The sequence below is a fragment of the Staurois parvus genome, unplaced genomic scaffold (assembly GCF_062004578.1).
Source record: "Staurois parvus isolate SC_StPar_1 unplaced genomic scaffold, SC_StPar_1.0 ptg000404l, whole genome shotgun sequence".
In the NCBI taxonomy this organism is placed as follows: Eukaryota; Metazoa; Chordata; class Amphibia; order Anura; family Ranidae; genus Staurois; species Staurois parvus.
The window spans coordinates 2,714,856-2,736,241 of record NW_028318200.1 but is presented as its reverse complement, the minus strand read 5'-3'; the positions used below and the strand labels follow the sequence as shown (position 1 = coordinate 2,736,241).

Below are 21,386 nucleotides of genomic sequence, written 5' to 3'. Positions count from 1 at the left end.
GCCAGAAATCCTGCTGAATGATAGGGGATCAAATACTTATTTCCCTCATGAACATGCAAATCCGTGCATAATTTGTTAGACATGCATTTCTTTTGAATATTTTGTTGCTATTCTGTCTCTGTGTTACAATACACCTACCATTCGATTTTTAGACCGATCATTTCTTTGTCAGTGGGCAAACATTCAAAATAAGCAGGTGATCAAATATTTATTTCCTTCACTGTGTGAACTTTTTAATTAATATCATAAATTTAAATTAATGAACTTATTTTCAGCAAGTTTTTGGCCAATAGGCTGCTTTCACACTGAGCATCTTTTGAAGCGCTTTAGCAAGGAAAGCTCAAGAAAAATGCATGCCTTTAAGGCCTTGTTCACACCAATGCGATATGCGTTTTGTCCGTTTTTTCACTCGCATTTTTGACATTATGCCAATTTTTTTTTTTGCCAACTTGCTGCTGGGCAGATTACAACCGCAAAACACATCAAAAACACATAAAAAATGCATTACATGTGTTTTCTTCAGCGTCTCTATTGAACCAAAATTTTAAAAGACCCTGAGCCTTTCCAAAACCGCTCAAAAAAGCCTAGATGTGAACATGTTCCATAAGAAATCATGTTAAATGGACTGCAGTGCGATTCTGCAAAAAAAAAAAAAAAAATAATTGGTGTGAACCAGGCCTAAATTCAATCTATGCCCTCACATTGGTCCATTGCACTTTCCTTGCGGTGTTAAAATTCTGCTTGCCGCATTTTTGGTGCATATTTATAAAAAATAAATAAATAAATAAAACAAAAGAACACACCAAAAACGAACCTCCCCATTGAAGCCTGGTTCACACCAATGCGTTTTTTTAGTGCAGAAACGTACTACAGTGGGAATGTTTGACCATTCTTCCAGAAGAGCATTAGTGAGGTCATGTTAAATGGACTGCAGTGAGATTAATTTGTGAGGTCAGGCACTGATGTCGGACGAGAAGGCCTGGTTCGCAGTCTCTACTCTAATTCATCCCAAAGGTGTTCTATCGGGTTGAGGTCAAGACACTGTGCAGGCCAATCAAGTTCCTCCACCCCACACGTGTTCATGCATGTCTTTATGGACCTTGCTTTGTGCACTGGAGTGTAGTCATGTTGGAACAGGAAGGGGACATCTCGAAACTGTTCCTACAAACTAGGAGCAGGAAATTTTCCAAAATGTCTTGGTATGCTGACGCCTTAAGTATTCCCTTCACTGGAACTATGGGGCCAAGCCCAACCCCTGAAAAACAACCCCACACCATAATCCCCCCTCCACCAAATTTTACGTTTTTCGGCAAGTATCGTTCTCCTGGTAACTGCCAAACCCAGACACATCCATCGGATTGCCAGACAGAAACGGGATTCGTCACTCCAGAGAACACATCTCCACGGCTCTAGAGTCCAGTGGCGGTGTGCTTTGCACCACTGCATCCGACGCTTTGCATTGCATTTGGTGATGTAAGGCTTGGATGCAGCTGCTTGGCCATGGAAACCCATTCCATGAAGCTCTCTACGCACTGTTGTGCTAATCTGAAGGCCACATGAAGTTTGGAGGTCTTTAGCTATTGAGTTTCTGTTGTTCCCAGTTGCCTCCATTTAGTTATAATACCACTAACAGTTGACCATGGAATATTAGGCAGCAAGGAAATGTCACTGATGAACGTATTGCACAGGTGGCAACTTATCACGGTACCACACTTGAATTCACTGAGCTCCTGAGAGCGACCCATTCTTCCACAAATGTTTGTAGAAGCAGTCTGCATGCCTAGGTGCTTGATTTTATACAGCAGTGGCCATGGAGGGGATTGGAACACCTGAATCCAATGATTTGGAGGGGTGTCCCAATACTTTTGACAATATAGTGTGTATACACACACACACACACACACACACACACACACCATAACTGTTGGACCACTGACAGGTTAAGTGAATAACATTGATTATCTTAGTACAAAGGCATCTGAAAGTGGGTGGGATAAACCTATAAAAGGCAGCAAGTAAACATGTAGCTCCTGAAGTTGATTTGTTGAAAGCAGAAAAATTGGGCATTACAGTTCGTTGTGTATAGGACTGCATAGCCACAGACCGGTCAATGGGCCCATGCTGACTTGTGTCCAGAGCCAAAAGCGCCTACAATGGGCACATGAGAATCAGAACTGGACCATGGAGCAATGGAAAAAGGTGGCATGGTCTGAAAAATCATGCTTTCTTCTACATCATGTGGATCATCGGGTGCGTCATAAGGAAGGCTGTTTTGACGGCAAGGGGACTAAGTCAATATTAGGTGGGTAGTCATAAACTTTATATTATATAAAGAGACTGTATATATGAAGATAATATTTAAGCAAAGACTGCAAGGCCATTTTTTCAGGAAAACAGGTATATCACTAATAAAACTAATTGCATAGCCCGTGTAATACATCATGATGCATGACAGCATAGTAAGCATGAAACAGAATAAGAGAAGCTTCTGTTGCATCATGGGAGCTAAGCCTCTGAGAAACTGCACGGCTATGTTGTGCTAAGGAGGAGCATCCCCTCTATTTCCACCTGTGCTTTTCCAAGTGTCCTTTTTTTTTTTTCACAAAAAGAGATGGATTTTCTGATGTTGAATTAGGTTGAAACATATGACCAATTTGGATGCAAAGAGTGCTGAAAGTTCTTTAAACTCTGTAAGGACAAAATATTTTAATTTAAAGGTGAATATCCAGGGCCTATGAAAAGGTTAATCCTCTTTAACAAAGTCTGTCTAATTTCCCAACTGATGCTTATGCATACACATTTAGAATACATTCATGGAATTGAAAAGAAAAAAAAAAAAAGAAAAAAAAAAAAAAATACCTGCACATTTGGCACCAAAAGAAGTTTGGAAAGCTTGGTCCTGCTGTCAATCAAACTGTTCCAGTCCAGCAAATCCACAGTTCTAAACAATGACAGATTGGTCAGTGCACAAAGTATAGCAACAGGCTTTAAAGACAGCATATAGTATATTTTGACAGGCATAAATTAATTTAATGCATAAGAGATTAATCGCAATGTTGTTGGTTTAAGTGCTGGTTCAAATAAATGCGGATTGGGTGTGGTTTGAACTGCATCCAATCCGCATGACATGTGAAATAACATTGCTTCCTATGATGCCTGTTCACATATGTCTGGTGCACTGGTGGTGTGGATTCAGTGAGGTTTTAAAGAGTCCTGTACAATGTCTAAGCAGTGCGGTCTGGTTCAGGTGCGGATTACAGGCTATTGACTTCTATGGGAACAGTTTCTAAACTGCACATGTGTGAACAGGATAAAATCCTAACCTATTCCTGCCCTGAACCTGATATAAACCTGGCATAAACTGCTGAACAAATACTGTGCCAATTAGTTGTGAAACCGGAACTTCAATCCACACCGCAAATGTGTGAATCAGCTTGCCCATGTGCAGAGAGTTTGTGACCTTACAGGTGAAACTCGAAAAATTAGAATATGTTGCAAAAGTTAATTTATTTCAGTAATGCAACTTAAAGGTGAAACTAATATACGAGATAGACTCATTACATGCAAAGCAAGATAGTTTAAGCCGTGATTTGTCATCATTGTGATGATTATTGCTTACAGCTCATGAAAACCCCAAATCCACAATCTCAGAAAATTAGAATATTACATGCAATCAACAAAACAAGGATTGTATATAGAACAATATCAGACCTCTGAAAAGTATAAGCATTCATATGTACTCAGTACTTGGTTTGGGTCCCTTTTGCAGCAATTACTGCCTCAATGCGGCATGGCATGGAAGCTATCAACCTGTGGCACTGCTGAGGTGTTATGGAAGACCAGGATGCTTCAATAGTGGCCTTCAGCTCTTCTGCGTTGTTTGGTCTCAGGTCTCTCATCTTTCTCTTGGCAATGCCCAATAGATTCTCTATGGGGTTCAGATCAGGCGAGTTTGCTTGCCAATCAAGCACAGTAATCCCACGGTCATTGAACCAGGTTTTGGTGCTTTTGGCAGTGAGGGCAGGTGCCAAGTCCTGCTGGAAAATGAAGTCAGCATCCCCATAAAGCTCGTCTGCGGAAGGAAGCATGAAGTGCTCCAAAATCTCCTGGTAGATGGCTGCGTTGACCCTGGACTTAATGAAGCACAGTGGACCAACACCAGCAGATAACATGGCTCCCCAAATCAACACAGACTGTGGAAACTTCACCCTGGACTTCAAGCATCTTGCAGTGTATGTCTCTCCATTCTTCCTCCATACTCTGGGTCCTTGGTTTCCAAATGAGATGCAAAAGTTGCTCTCATCAGAAAAGAGGACTTTGGACCACTGAGCAACATTTCAGGTCTGTTTTTCTTTAGCCCAGGTAAGACGCTTCTGACATTGTTGTTCAGGAGCGGCTTGACAAGAGGAATATGAGATTTGAAGCCCATGTCCAGGATCCGTCTGTGTGGTGGACTCCAGCCTCAGTCCACTCCTTGTGAAAGTCCCCAACACTTTTGAATGACCTTTTCCTGACAATCCTCTCAAGGCTGCAGTCATCCCTGCTGCTTGTGCACCTTTTTCTTCTACACTTTTCCCTTCCACATAACTTTCTATTAATGTGCTTTGATACAGCACTTTGGGAACATCCAACTTCTTTTGCAATTACCTTTTGAGGCTTACCCTCCTTATGGAGGGTGTCAGTGATTGTTTTCTGCACAACTGTCAGGTCAGCAGTCTTTCCCATGATTGTGATTCCTACTGAACCAGACTGAGAGACCATTTAAAGGCTCAGAAACCCTTTGCAGGTGTTATAGCTTAATTGACTGATTAGAGTGGGACACTTTGAGCCGAGAATATTGCACCTTTTCACAATATTCTAAGTTTCTGAGATTGTGGATTTGGGGTTTTCATGAGCTGTAAGCCATAATCATCACAGTTATGACAAATCACGGCTTGAACTATCTTGCTTTGCATGTAATGAGTCTCATATATTAGTTTCACCTTTTAAGTTGCATTACTGAAATAAATGAACTTTTGCACAATATTCTAATTGTTTGAGTTTCACCTGTAGTCACCTATAGTCTGGAAAAACTCATTCAAGTTAATATTTCTATTTTATTTAAATTGCCGAGGTTGAAGCCATAGTTGGCAAATTACACCCAATATAGAAGTAGTAAAGTATAACCATATTTATCTAAATTATATTTTTGCATTTGTTTTATGGTATATAGACATGGCATTATTAAGGGTTGTAATACACAGGATTTGTTTCCTGAAGGGTTTACATTTTTCAATAAATAGCAAGGCTCATTGTTTCATAGAAAAATGTAAGTTGTGAGTGTTCCAATTCTAGGGTCAGGTATCGTTGAGTAGAGTAGGCCTAAAAGCAGGTGTCCCTGCACCATAAACACATTAAAGGCAACCTCTCAAGAGAAAAACATGGAGGCTTCTATTGCCAACTTCTCACTTTGGAGTGCTAGTTGCCTAGCTGTCATGCTGACATTCTTACTTCATTGATTTTACCTGGAAGAGATATGAATATAAGAAGTTTAGCTTTACTGATCTGCATACGTAATCCAGATCAGTGCCTAATTGAATCCGAGTCAGCATATCAGGCAACTAATATTTTCAGAAGGTAGTCAACAATGACAGTGCCCATATTTTTTGCCACTGCAAAAAAAAAATGATAGGCTTGTTTTAATATTCCAAGTAATAGAACCACAAAAAGTAAAGACATTTGAATGAAAGGTGTGATGGAAGCCAAAAGGTTGTGCACCTTTATATTGCCTAACCCATCAACACATGTTCAAAATTAAAGGAAGTCTGTCAGAATAGATATGAGAACTGCCTTTGCTGACTTTTGAAGGTGAAAGCCCAAAAAGAAAGTCATTGGGACCCTAGTAGCAGGACTGGTATGTTGCTGACCCCAAAATGTATGTACAAAAAGTTTCCATAACACTTTACTGGATGCAGGTTTGTTCTGGGTATAACAAAGTTAGCAGAGGAAAGAGGACAAAGATGACACCTGGGAACCTGCATCTTTTTCTGCAAGTTAGCAAAAGCCACGCCCTTGTTTCTATCCAAGGAGATTAGCTTGAAAAAATAAATTATAAACCAAACCTGAACTTTCAATTTAAAGCCACAAAGTACATTCTAAGTGTATCACAATAAATACAGTGAGGAACAGAAGTATTTGAACACCCTGTGGTTTTGCAAGTTCTCCCACTTAGAAATCATGGAGGGGTCTGAAATTCACATTGTAGGTGCATTCCCACTCTGAGAGACAGAATTAAAAAAAAAAAAAAAAAAAAATTCAGGAAATCAAATTGTATGATTTTTAAAGAATTTGTCTTGCACTGCTGAACATAAGTATTTGAACACCTAAGAAACAGCAAGAATTCTGTCTCTCAAAGACCTGTTACTGTGCCTTTAAAACGTCCACCTCTACTCCACTCAATCTAACTTAGTAGCACCTGTCTGAGCTCTTTAAAGACACCTGTCCACCCCACAGTCAGTCAGACGCCAACTACTACCATGGGCAAGACAAAAGAGCTGTCAAAAGACACCAGAGACAAAATTGTGGACGTCCACAAGGCTGGAAAGGGCTACGGGGCAATTGCCAAGCAGCTTGGTGAAAATAGATCAACTGTTGGAGCAATTGTTAGAAAATGGAAGAGGCTAAAGATGACTGTCAGTCTCCCTCGGACTGGGGCTCCATGCAAGATCTCACCTCATGGGGTATCACTGATAAGAAAGGTGAGGAATCATCCCAGAACTACAAGGGAGGAGCTGGCCAATGACATGAAAAGAGCTGGGAGCACAGTTTCAAAGGTCACTGTCGGTAGAACACTACGGCGTCATGGTTTTAAATCATGCATTGCACGGAAGGTTCCCCTGCTCAAGTCATCACATGTCCAGGCCCGTCTGAAGTTTGCCAATGACCATCTGGATGATCCAGAGCAGGCATGGGAGAAAGTCATGTGGTCAGATGAGACCAAAGTAAAACTTTTTGGTCTAAACTTCACTCGTCGTGTTTGGAGGAAAAACGATGAGTTGCATCCCAAGAACACCATCCCTACTGTGAAGCATAGGGGTGGTAACATCATGCTTTGGGGGTGCTTTTCTGCCAAGGGGACAGGACAACTGCACTGTATTAAGGAGAGGATGAATGGGGCCATTTATTGTGAAATTTTGAGCAACCTCCTCCTTCCCTCAGTCAGAGCTTTGAAGATGGGTCGTGGCTAGGTCTTCCAACATGACAACGACCCGAAGCACACAGCCAAGATAACCAAGGCGTGGCTCCGTAAGAAGCAGATCAAGGTTCTGGAGTGACCTAGCCAGTCTCCAGACCTAAATCCAATAGAACATCTTTGGAGGGAGCTGAAACTCTGTGTTGCTCAGAGACAGCCCCGAAACCTGACAGATCTAGAGGAGATCTGTGTGGAGGAGTGGGCCAAAATCCCTGTTGCAGTGTGTGCAAACCTGGTCATGAACTACAGGAAATGTTTGACCTCTGTAATTGCAAACAAAGGCTTCTGTACCAAATAACACAGATTTTCTCAGGTTTTCAAATACTTATGTTCAGCAGTGCAAGACAAATAAATTCTTTTTAAAAATCATACAAATATGATTTCCTGAATTTTTTTTTTTTTTTTTAATTCCGTTTCTCAGAGTGGGAATGCACCTACAATGTGAATTTCAGACCCCTCCATGATTTTGAGGGGGAGAATTTGCAAAATCGCAGGGTGTTCAAATACTTCTGTTCCTCACTGTATGGTGTTCAGATTCTTAGTCAATTTTCTCTGTGCAGTCGCAGCCTAAAAAAAAAAAAAAAAAAAAAACCTGTCCCCTGGCAGCAAGCTGCAAATAAGGACCCTTACTACCGCTGTGGAAACCGTGGTCTCTCAGCAGAGGCCCACCACATCCTCTTCTAGTGCTCTTTAATTAGCAGGCAGCATGACCTTTGCCAATTAGGCTTATGTCAAACCTCTGCAGAGTGACCACTGATTACACACAAGGGAAGAGTGCTTCCCTGCAGCAAGCTGGATGGGGACAGGCTTTGTTACTCAGGCTGTGGCTGCTTTCTAAAGAAAATGTACTGTGAGGACTTTGAACACCTATTGTTTGGAGGCATTTAGCGGATTCAAATTAAAATTTCAAATGGGCTTATTCCCCAGCAATTAGTCCAATAGAAAATGTATTTACAAACATACCCCATTCTACAATGAGTACCCTCAGGGTTTATCCCATTTACATACATAAATAATATTTTCAACTGTAAAATGTATGTTCAAGTATGTCTTTGTGATCAATATAGAATGTGTCTGGAATACAGGGGATACAGCTTTTTGCCTGCAACTTGACCATGCATAATTGTGGTACTGCTGAATGGCCATTTATGGCTACATTACTGTGAATTTTTATCACTCATTTAATTATGTCTGATATTTTTAAATTACCCATTATATGACTACAACAGGCAAGCCTAGTCTAATATTGCTTGTATAGCTCGTAAATGTTTTATGCGGATATTAAATGCTAATTGGGATAACAATTCTATATACACTAAAACCGTGTGAATATCTGCATTTATCTATATATACTGTATAGACACACACGCACACCCTTGAAAAAAGTATTCATACCCCTTGAAATTTTCCATACTGTCATGTTACAACCAAAAACGTAAATTAATTTTATTGGGATTTTATGTGATACACCCAACACAAAGTGGCACATAATTGTGAAGTGGAAAGAAAATGATAAATGGTTTTCAAAAATTATTTACAAATAAATATCTGAAAAGTGAGGCGTGCATTTGTATTCAGCCCCTCCGAGTCAATACCTTGTAGAGCCACCTTTCGCTGCAATTATAGATGCAAGGCTTTTTGGGAATGTCTCTACCAGCTTTGTACATCTAGAAAGTGTGTAATTTTTGCCCATTCTTTACAAAATAGCTCAAGCTGTCAGATTGGATGGAGAGCATCTGTGAACAGCAATTTTCAAGTCTTGCCTCAGATTCTCAATTGGATTTAGGTCTGGACTTTGACTGGGTCATTCTAACAAATGAATATGCTTTGATCTAAACCATTCCATTGTAGCTCTGGCTATATGTTGTTGTCCTGCTGGAAGGTGAACCTCTGTCCCAGTTTCAAGTCTTTTGCAGACTAACAGGTTTTCTTCTAAGATTGCCCTGTATTTGGCTCCATCCATCTTCCCATCAACTCTCACCAGCTTCCCATTCCTGCTGAAGAAAAGCATCCCCACAACATGATGCTGGCACCACCTTTTTCCATGGTGGGTATGGTGTGTTCAGTTTGATGTGCAGTGTAAATTTTCCGCCACACATAGCGCTTTGCTTTTAGGCCAAAAATTCAATTTTGGTCTCATCTGACCAGAGCACCTTCTTCCACATGTTTGTGGTGTCCCCCACATGACTTCTCGCAAATTGCAAACTGGACTTCTTATGGCTTCCTTTCAACAATGGCTTTCTTCTTACCACTCTTCCATAAAGGCTAGATTTGTGGAATGCACCACTAATAGTTGTCCTGTGGACGGATTCTCCCACCTGATCTGTGGATCTCTGCAGCTCCTCTAGAATTACCATGGGCCTCTTGCTTCTCTGATTAATGTTCTCCTTGCCCGGACTGTCAGTTTAGGTGGACGGCCATGTCTTGGTAGGTTTGCAGTTGTACCATACGCTTTCCATTTTCAGATGATGGATTGAACAGTGCTCCATGAGATGTTCAAAGCTTGGGATATTTCTTATATAACCTAACCCTGCTTTAAACTTATCCACAACTTTATCCCTGACATGTCCGGTGTGTTCCTTTGATGCCGTTTGTTCACAAATGTTCTCTAACAAACCTCTGAGGGCTTCACAGAACAGCTGTATTCATACGGAGTTTAAATTACACAAAGGTGGACTCTATTTAATAATTAGGTGACATCTGAAGGCAATTGGTTCCACTAGATTTTAGTTAGGGGTATCAGAGTAAAGAGGGCTGAATACAAATGCACGCCACACTTTTTAGATATTTATTTGTAAAAGATTTTAAAACCCATTTACTTTCCTTCCACGTCACAGTTATGTGGCACTTTGTGTTGGTCTATTACATAAAATCGCAATAAAATACATTTACGATTTTGGTTGTAACAAGACAAAATGTGGAAAATATCAAGGGGTACGAATACTTTTTCAAGGTACTGTGTGTGTGTGTGTATATATACACATAGTAATATACATACAATCACTTTATTAGGTATGCCTGTCCAATTGCTTGGCAACACAAATCGCTAATCAGCCAATCACATGGCAGCAACTCAGTGCATTTAGGCATCTAGGCGTGGTGAAGAGGACTTGCTGAAGTTCAAACTGAGCATCAGAATGGGGAAGAAATGGGATTCAGGTGACTTTGAACATGGCATGGTTGTTGGTACCAATCGGGATGGTCTGAGTATTTCAAAAACTGCTGCTCTACTGGGATTTTCACACACCACCATCTTTAGGGTTTACGGAGAATGGTCCGAAAAAAAGAAAATATCCAGTGAGCGGCAGTTGTGTGGAAGAAAATGCCTTGTTAATGTCAGAGGAGAATGTGCTAACTGGTTGCTGTGCCTTTCAGATGCTAGGGTCAGAATTTGGCAAAAACATGAAAGCATGGATCCATCCTGCCTTTTATCAATAGTTCAGGCTGATGGGGATGGTGTAATGGTGTGGGGGATATTTTCTTGGCACTGGCAAGGTGTACCTAAAAGTGGCCGATGAGTGTTCGCATTGGGTTTGAGTTACTAAAGGTAAAAAGGCTGTGAACTGCCAAGTGCACTGTAAGTGCACTTGGAAGTGCACCAAAGTGCAGTTGCCCTAGATCTGAGGGGAACATGCAAGGAAAATAAAAAAAACTGCATTTTTGCTTTCACATGATTGGATGAAAGAAATCAGCAGAGCTTCACCTCATTTAAGAACTTCCTCTCGGATCCAAAGCAAGTGCACTTGCAGTGCACAGCCTATTTGCCCTTAGTAAATCTACCCCATTGTGTGTGTGTATTATAAAATGAATCCACAACCACGTTATTCTATGCAGAGTAGAACCTTGGATAAAAATCAATCTCGGGATACACATTTTTTCCACCTGATAACATGGTAATAGTGTTTATTCATCTGATGGGTGACTAAAGGGAAAAATGCCTGCTGAATTTATTTCCTTAGTCTCATTGCTTCACCCAGGCTGTAACTGCATCATGAAAGAGTAGTAGAAAATTGGCGAGGTCACCCCTGTGCTGATCCCTGCCATAAGCAAACATAAGGCTGGCCCTGCCCAAACAGAGCTCCGATTGGCTCAGACTGCTGCCCTCCCTTTTCCAGTCTCAGGTTACTTGTTCAGAAGATACTCGTTAATACATAACTGGTATTAAATGATGTTTTTCACTATTTGTTTTTTGCATACAGTTCTACTTTAAAAATAATGTTACAAATTCAATGAACCACAGTTCACCTGCAACTTACTTTTAATCAATCAAGGCTCACACTAGAAAACATGAAATCAGAAAAAGTTTTTTTTTTTAAATTAAAAAAAAACCAAAAAAAAAACCCCATGGCTCTATTTTAAAATCCTGCAGTCCATTTAACAGCCCTGCTGACTTCTACAACAGAAACAGATGTTATAACATACGTAAGATAAATATCATGTCAACTGATCTGCAGTTCTAAACCTGTAAAGCTACAGCGTGACTAAGAAGCTATCATTTCCCCTGATCTACTTTGGCATACTGCTAAACATTTCCAGTTATAACTGGTAAAGGACCCAAATTAAACCTATGCCAATTCCATTTTCTTTAAGACCCAGCCAAGGCTGGATTACAGGTGGAGCTTGTGGGGGGTGTCAGAGTACTGGATATTTCTACAGTGATTTCTGCCTGCCATAACTCTCCTTCTTGGGTGTTTTTAAAATCCCCTCCCCTCCCCCCCCATAATGGCCACAGCAAGTGTGCGGACCCATTCATTTATAGTATATCTAAACACAAGGACAGATGTAATATATTGCAGCTTTCCAGTTCGAGGATGTGGTGGCTGCATTTGTTTTCCTTTTGTTCAAGCTTCTTGTTGTCCGTACCACTTTCTATTCTAGGGTAAAAAAAAAAACAAAAAACACATACGTATTGTACTGTGTCAATGCATGAGAAACATTTTCTCCAAGGGCAAGCTTACAGAAACCTTCCCCCTCTCCACTTCTCTAACATTTTGGGAGAGGTTCTGTAGTTTGCTCAGATAACTGGGGACAATTTAACTGACAACACTGTGGCACATGCACAGAACACAGGATGTCATCATAACACCAACTAGAGCAGTATTACATTAAAAAAAATTAAAAAAATACAGTTGTCCCTAACTTCACTTTGCACATTCCGTAAACTATTTGTAGATACTTGGACTAGGGATGACTTCAGGTGTGCTTGGATCCTAGTCACTGCCTACCCCACATGTATACACGCCCCTTGTGTAGCAGGGAAATGCCTTAGTCACTTAAGATTGGCTTTGTGCAATCAGAGTTTTGTAGTGAGATAGTTCAAGTTGGTTCAGACTGGTATCCAAACATTCCTACTGTGGAAGTATGAATGATCCAGCAGCAGAAAAGCCTTGCCGTTTACTAAGGCAATTATGGTGGAATGTGCCAATGCACTGTATGATGGCACAGCTGCCTGCAGTTCATCTCAACAGAGCACAGCGAACGGTGTCACACACTTAAAGTAAATGACTCATCACAGTGACTTATCCCTTGTTGGAGCGCTCACTCTGAAATTCAAAATCAGACGAAACTGAGCATCTGCTATGATGTCTCATTAATAAACCTCTAATGCTTGGGGAATCTTTTATTTATTAAAATGATTTGTAAAACAAATATTGTATATGTATATGAATATTAGTAGTTAAACATATAAAATTAAACTTAACCCCTTCACGCCTAAGGGTAAAACAAATCTAAATGCCTAAGCACAATTCTGCAACGTGGACATGTGATAGTAAAACCGTACATATCGTCACAACTACTTTGTACATCCAGGTAGATTATACCTTGATTTTTTTCAGGACAAATAGGGCTTTCATTTGGTGGTAAATGGTAATGGATATCTCCTGATTGTTTTTTATTATCAAAGGAAAACTGGCCCAAAATAGTAAAAAAAAAAAATCTTTTTTTATTTAGCTGTGTGTTTCTTGTTACGACCATAACCTACCACCAAAGAACACCCCAAAATAAATTCTCCAGCTCTTGACGATCGCAGCGATACCATATATGTGTATGTTATTTGTTGTTTGTACCCGTAGTACAGTCCAGAAACAATAGTGCGCATTTTGTTTTTGTCCTTTTTTTTTTTTAAACACACTGACATTAACACTGACACCAATTTTTTTAAATCCTGACCTTTGACCCTGATCTAAACATTAACCCTGGCACTGAACTAGATCAAAACTTCATCTAGGTATTTTTCTTTATTTTTTCATATTTATATTCTTTTTTTTTAGTTTTTTTATACAAACATTTTTTTTTTCTCACTATGCCAGGAGTTAGAGAGATACAATGTATCTCTCTTCTCTATTCATAGAGAGAGAAAAAAAAAACAAGGGGGCTGGGCTGCAAAGTGACTGATCACTGTGATAGCCAATCAGAGGCTATCACAGCGATCATGTGACCCGGGCTCGGGATTCCCGGGTCCTGATCGTTAGAACAGGACCCGGTGCTCTCAGTGACACCGCGGTCTCAGTGCTGGGAGCGTGCCGAGCGACGCGCTCCCAACACAAAGACAGATACACAAATATGCGGCCCCACGGAAAAAAGCCCAGTTTCATGAGGCCGCATATTTGTGTGATGTCAGCGGGAAGGGGTTAAAGGATAAGTTCACCTTTTTGAAAAAAATTATAAATGCACATTTTTTGCAGGTAAAAAAATGTGCATTTATTAATTTTGTCCAAAGGAGCCTGTAAAGCATTGCACCAGCGATCAGCAGATCACTGATGCCATGCAGGTCTCCTGCAGATCTGTCAGAATATCTACTAGCCATACAAAATAGACGGCCAAGCAGATATTCTGACAGGAAGCTTATATGAACTACCACGGCGCTCCACAGCACCATGGTAGTTCATTGAAAACTACAAGCCAACAGCCGCTTAGGCTGCTGGGACTTGTAAGCACTCATTCACAGAACTCTGTGAATGAGTGACACAGCCATGTGGGCGGGGGTGTGATGGGCGTGGCTGCGGCTATGGGAAAATGTTACATGTTCCACCCTAAAAACGGGTGGAACAGATAACATGTTCCAAAAGGTGAACTTATCGTTTAAGGAAAAAATAAGGGTCTGTGTCAATGGGCTTTTGTTCACATTCAAACGCCTTCTCTCCCTATACAAGTAAATAGAAATGCAAAAGCAACTTGAAGTAGGTTGATGCATCTTGTAAGATGGTCAATGCAGGCCACAATGAAGTCAACTCTTGGGACAAATGCGCCTGTCAATGAACTCTGAATCATCTCAGAAGTGTCTTCAACTGATTGTAATGCATCTGAAAGCATGTTACATTTGCCCATCATAAAAGCCCAAAGTCTGTTCAATAGAGATGCCCCAAAAAAACAAAGCAAAAACAAAACAAAGAAAACCCCAAAAAACAACATTGAGGGCTGGTTCACACCATGCCCGCATACAAATTGCACAAGAACAGCTCTGTGTGGTGCGATTTCAAGCCCATTCATCTTGAATAGGCTACAAATCGCACAGCGTCAAAAGTAGTGAATGCATTACTTTTTAAAACACACTGCAATTAGATCTCATGGTCCAAAAGTACCATGCGATCTGGTGCAGGAAGAAACACTGCATTTGCGACCTGCGTTAGGGGTGTTAACTTATTGGCACCTGCTGCAGATCACAAAGGAGTGCGTTTTGCATGTGGGTTGACACATGTGGGTTGACACACAGGCATGTACAGCGTGTTTCTGTGCCATTCAGATGCGAGCATGGTGTGAACCGGTGCTAAAATACAACTGATCCCAAACCATTATATTTTTCTTTGAGTCTAGCCAATAAACCACAATTGCAGCCTAACCCCACACTTGACCCACAAAGCAATGGTGTGCTATTGTGGCAGTACTAGCACCATTAATAACATGCTAACAAAATTTGCAAAAACAAATCTGTTCTGGATCATCTAAAACTCTAGTACCAAACTTCAGTATCAAGCAACCTGCACTAGATGTCTACAATCTGGACTATAAAGGCTTACTAAAATTGGACACCATGTACAAATGGCAGTTATTGGTCAATAAAAATATCGGTTAATAAAAATAATTAAAAAAAAGTATTTATGGAAAGTGAAAACATTCCAAATAATTTTGCTTTACCTGCAATTTTTAAAAGTTGGAGACAGGATCTCTTTACAGTTACACTCTGACAAAATTTTAAAATTAAGCCCTGAAATTCAGTAAGAAAGGCAGCCAAACTTGACATTTTGTATCCATCTTTCCCCACTTCCTTTGGATGAATATCTGAGAAGCACTACTTGAAGGAGAATGAGTGTAAAGTCAAACAGTCACTACAGGCTCCTTGTCTCACACAGAAAAAGTACTAGAAAGCCTGTGACAGCCACTAAGCAAGTTCAAATCTATCCTGGAGATTTGAATGAGACTGTGTACATTGCATGAATTTCTTGTATTTTACTCTTCTGCACCAGTCAGTCATTCAAAACAGTTCTGAACAGATGGAGGAGGCCAAAAAAAAAAAAAAGTGACCTTTTCAAAGCAAGTCTGCCAAAGCACAACATGCTTACGATGTTTTAGGTTATGTGGCTCAGAATACTAGATCACCCCCTGTGCGGTTGATTTACTAAAACTAGAGTGCTAAATCTGGTGCAGCTCTGCATAGAAACCAATCAGTGTCCAGGTTTTACTGCCAAAGCGAAATTGAACACGCTTAAGTTAGAAGCTGATTGGCTACCATGCACAGCTGCACCAGATTCTGAGTGCTTCAGTTTTGGAAAATCTCGCCCTATGGGACTCAATGATTGAGGTTGTGTGGGGACTTGTAACCAGCTACTCATTTTTTCCCACTGATGCTTAAGGTTATTATATGCATTGATTTCAGCAGTGGTGTAACTAGCATATCGTGCACCTGGGGTGGATCATTTTTCTTCGCACCCCCTCCATACATCAAATTTTCAGTAATAATCATGAGATTTGATCTCATACTTGCTGGGGTTGGGCGTTCAGTGCATTGAGGGAGAGTGGATAACAGCTGGAAATACAGAAAACGGAAAGATGGAAACGCCACACGCTGCAACCTCATTTTCCAACCAGTTTCTGCTAGCCTGGATGAGCTAGTGACCGTCAGCACTGCAGGGGAAAGTTTTGCAGTGTTTTGAGTGACACTGCAAGTTTTTTGGATATAGGTCACAGCTGTAAATATGGTTGCATATTTATGCAGAAATACTTTACTAAGCATGTACCTGACATGCAGGAGATGACATCCACTGCATTGTTACCAACATCTGAAAATAGTAGGACATGAACTAAAAAAAATTATGTGTGACCCGTAACAGTTTATAGCGGTTATAAACAGTTTAATGTGGGAGTAAAATAAGCCACAGTACTGGTGACCTTGTCAGTAAGTAATCCCCCACACTGGTATCACTGGACGCAATAATAACCCCCAGGACTGCTGTACGTGGCTGCAACAATTCCCCCCTTAAGTGGTAGTAATGTTAGCCCCCCAGCATTGGCAGTCAGTGGCAGGCTGTAAAAATCTCTCTCTCCTCCCAGCATTGATGGTCACTGGCTGGCCGAACAATAACACCCACCACAGCATTGGTGGTCAGTGGTAAGCTGTAACAATAATCCCAGAGCAATGGTGGTCAGTGGCTAGCTTGACTAGTATCCCTACCCTTCCCAGCACTGGTGGTCAATGGCAGGTTGTAACAACACCCCTTCCTCCACAGGGTTGATGGTCAGTGGCTGGCTGAAACAATAATGCCTACTCAACCAGCATTGGTGACCAGTGGCAGACTGTAATAATCTACCCCAGTATTTGTGGTCAGTGGCTGCAGCAGTAATGACCACCACCCCACAGCATTGGTGTACAGTGTATAATTACCTGAACATGCTCTCATATCAAGTGCTCTCTTTGTCAAGCAGAGACTAAAGTTCATCGGTCAGGCAGAGATGATGTTGGCTTCTTTCAATGACAGATGCTGAAATTCAGAGAGTGTTTGAGCCCCAGCACACTGCTGCAACTCTGCATTTCGCTGTTGGCACCCTCAGACCACTCCCGCCCAGGAACACCACTGGATTTCACCAGTGACAATGCAGGGAGTCCAACATGTTCAGCATATCTGCATGACACTTATACCGTTTACTATGCAAGTCACATCTCTATTGTTACACAGGACTTGCACTTTTGAATAATGTATTTTCATTTTTACCTGAACCTCAGCTTTAGGATTAAAAACAATGTTGAGGTTAAGGTACAGAAGTACCATGCGATCTGGTTGCAGTGTGTTTTCAAAAGTAGTGCATGAACTACTTTTTGTGTGGTGCAGTGTGATTTGAGTCTTCAGAATGAAGGCACTGCACAGCATGTGAATCAGAGGAATGCGCAGCATGTTCCTGTGAGATTCCTAGTGAGAACCGGTCCCAATTCCAGATCTGTGCAGAAAAGCAAATCGAGAAAAAGACTTGTTATTGCTTCTCTGTTATTGTCCAGGGTGACTTGTATCTGCCCCCCTGTAGTTTTCTGCAGGCAGCCTGTAGTGGGTAGACCTATGGAATCCCTGCTACAGGTTTGAATAAGCTACATGCAGCACACTGATAATGTCATTACTACTTTAAAAAAAAACATAATATCTGGGGTTTGCAAAGGTATTTTGTGCACACAAGTGGATTTATATCCTTTGTGGTTATGAAGAAATATAGTTAAATAAAATTTTCTGTGCCAGGTGGTCTACTTAAAGCAGAACTTTACCCATAAAAACTCGATAAAAAATATTGTTCTTTAGCAATGAATATACATTCCACATTAATAATCATGCTACCACAATTAGTGTGTGCTGTAAATTTCCTCCGGCATAGCTCCCGTTTCTTCTTTCTGGAGGAGGTCATTTTGGTGAAGCCGTGAGCCCTGAACATCGATAAAGCATAGAACTAAACCCATTGATTTAACAGTTAAAAATCAGTTACATTCCTGGAATGCTGGGCTTGTTAACTGTAACATTTGCTTGTGCTCTCAAACAAAATGTCAAACCATCAAATGAATACATGTGCAGCATCATGGCAGTTGCAAATCAAACAAACAGCTTCCTTGGCTGTAAGCGATAGGATATTTAAATTCCTCTTTAACCGCTTCCCGAACGGCCTATAGCAGAAATACTGCTACAGGGCAGCATGGGTGTGCAAAATCACGTATATATACACATGATTCACACTCTCACAGTTCTCACGGTCCGGGGGGGGGGGGAGCGCACTACATGACTACATGGTGAGCAGTGGCAAGATAGTTTGGGACTTGGTGTCATCCTTTTTCCATATGGGGTACCATTTATACGTGGACAATTTTTATTCAAGCGTGCCACTATTTACACATTTGTGCAATCTTGTAATTGGCGCATGTGGCACTGTGTGATCTAATCGACGGAGCTTCCCCAAATGGCTTGCAAATACCCATCTTAGAAAGGGGAAAAAGCCTGCTTGAGAAATGAGGAATTGCTCGCAGTGAAGTGGAAGGACAAACTGGATGTTTTTGTCCTGTCTTCCATTTACGCAGACTCGACCATCCAAATTGCCACGGCAGCTGGTGTTGTTCAGAAGCCCCTCTGTCCATAACTATAACCTCAACATGGGAGGGGTGGACTTCAATGACCAGATTATAAAGCCGTACTTAGTTTCCCAAAAAGCCAGACGCTGGTACAAAAAAAGCGTCTATTTCAATTGGCTCTATATAATGCTTTTACAAAGCAACTGGATGAAAATTACAGGAAGAGATCATCATGGCCCTTTTGTATCCAGAAGGTGCTGTGGTCCAAACCCACAACACAGATGCAGTTAGCCGGCTGCATGAGAGGCATTTTCCCGATGCCATTCCTGGTACCCCAACCAACCCAAAGGCCACCCCAAAAAAGATGTCAGGTCTGTAGCAGACATGGAATTAGGTGTGACATTTGTATTTTTTGTCCCTCCTGTCCTGGTCAACCTGGTCTTTGCCTTAAGGACTGCTTCCGTCGCTACCACACACTAGTGGAGTATTAGTATAGGGTACAGCACGGCACAGTTCAGGTCACATATTTGCACAGGGTCTCGAAAGATGTTTGGTAGTCAGGAAACTGGCTATTGCATTTTGAGAGACCCTACAATCTGGTTTAAGTTCAAGTTAAAAAAAAAAAAAAGTACAAGTACAAAAAAAATTTAAAAAATTTAAAAAAAACAAAAAATAGTTTTTTTTGTTGTTGTTACTGTTTTATTGTTAACCATTGCGGTTTTCTTTGCAGGAATGCCATTCAGCTGCAGCACCAACCTGTTTACTCTGACAGCAGAAGGGTCTTGCTCTCAGACTATACATAAGTAGGTGTGTGCAGCGCTGTTGGATGAGATTTTTCATCCGCAGTTAAAAGAGCATATATGTCGAAGCCTGGGGTGGCCAGTGGGTGGATAGCCCCTATGCTTCGGCATATATATTTTATAATATTTTTGGGCACATATTTCAATAAATAAGTTGTATTGAGTTACTGTTTTATTGTTAACCATCGCGGTTTTCCTTGCTGGAATGGCATTCAACTGCAGCACCAACTTGTTAATTCTGACAGCAACAGGGTCTTGCTCTCAGAATATACATAAGTAGGTGTGTGCAGTGCTGTTGGATGAGATTTTTCATCCGCAGTTAAAAAAAAAAAAAAAAAAAAAAAAAAAAAAAAGACAACATAGCATATACACCCAACAAGGACCAGTGACATACTGGTACATCACTGGACTTTGAGTGGTTATAATAGGATGATGCCTACAGCTGCAAGCATCATCCTGGTATAGTTTTTTTCAGCTGGTGATTGGCTTTCATGTAAAAGCAATCCTAGTGGCTAATTAGCTGCAGGATTGATTATACAAGCAGCGGGAGTAGATGCCCCCCTCCTCCCTCGCTGCCTTCCACAGCCTTTTCGGGCAGTCCCGTGCCATTGGGGGAACCTTAGAATGCAGCCGGTGTTTCCATCAGCTGACCATAGAGCTGATTGGAGACCGGAATGGCGACAATCATCTTTATAGTCTAAGAAATCGGTGCGAGCATTTGATCACTTCAGTTTCGCAGGATATAAACAGCGCTACTTGTAAATTGGGAAGGCATCTGATCATCCGATCTTGGTGAGATTAGATAATGTAAGGGCAGAGGAGAGATCTAGAGTATGAAAGACCCCAGTTTTCTCAAAAAAGAATATATGACAATGCCCATTGAAATTATAGGGAATATTTGCATTCCCTGTGATAGCATATATAATATGTAAACAGTGTAAACACCATGCATGTGAGGTATTGCCGCGAACATCAGATCAAGGGCAGAAATTCTAGCACTAGACCTCCTCTGTAAATCTAAAATGGTAGCTTGTAAAGGCTTTTAAACCGCTGCCAATGGATATTAAAAATGTATACAGTTTGCCGCCATTGCACGGGGTATGTGCAGTTTTAAAGCATGTCATGTTTGCCATCTATTTACTCGGCATATCATCATCTTTTATACCTTACCAAATAATTGGCCAATATATTGTGTTTTTGTGCATTAAAAGTAAAAAAAGTGTATTTTGTTAAAAAAATTTGCGTTTGAAAAATCACTGCGCGAGTACTATGTGAAATAAAAAATTGCAGCACCCACCACTTTATTCACTAGGGTGTCTGCTTTAAAAAAATATAAATTGTTTGGGGGTTTAAATTAATTGCCTAGCAAAAAATACTGACTTAAGTGTTCCCTTCACTGAAACTAAGGGGCCAAGCCCAACCCTTGAAAAATAAGCCCACACCATAATCCCGCCTCCACTGAACTTTACACAATGCAGTCAGGCAAGTACCGTTTTCCTGGCAACCGCCAAACCCAGACACGTCCATTGGATTGTCAGACAGAAGCATGATTCATCACTTCAGAGAACACATCTCCACTGCTCTAGAGTCCAGTGGTGGCGTGCTTTACACCACTGCATTTGGTGATGTAAGGCTTGGATGCAGCTACTCGGCCATGGAAACCCATCCCATGAAGCTCTCTACACACTGTTGTGCTAATCTGAAAGCCACACAAAATTTGGAGGTCTTTAGCTATTGACTCTGCGGTTGGCGACTTATGCACTCAGTGCGCTTCAGCATGCGCTGACCCAGCTCTGTCAATTTACATGAACTACCACTT

At 41.0% G+C, this 21,386-nt stretch overlaps 1 protein-coding gene across 1 annotated transcript in view; it reads right to left on the bottom strand.

Annotated features, from left to right (window-relative positions):
- The window catches only part of PRODH (proline dehydrogenase 1), a 192,785-nt gene that overhangs the window by 53,099 nt on the left and 118,300 nt on the right, over positions 1 to 21,386 (bottom strand). Inside the window, exon 8 of the mRNA XM_089686659.1 lies at positions 2,860 to 2,941. Within this exon, the coding sequence (XP_089542785.1) occupies positions 2,860 to 2,941 (82 nt within the window). The remainder of the gene's footprint in view (positions 1 to 2,859; positions 2,942 to 21,386) is intronic.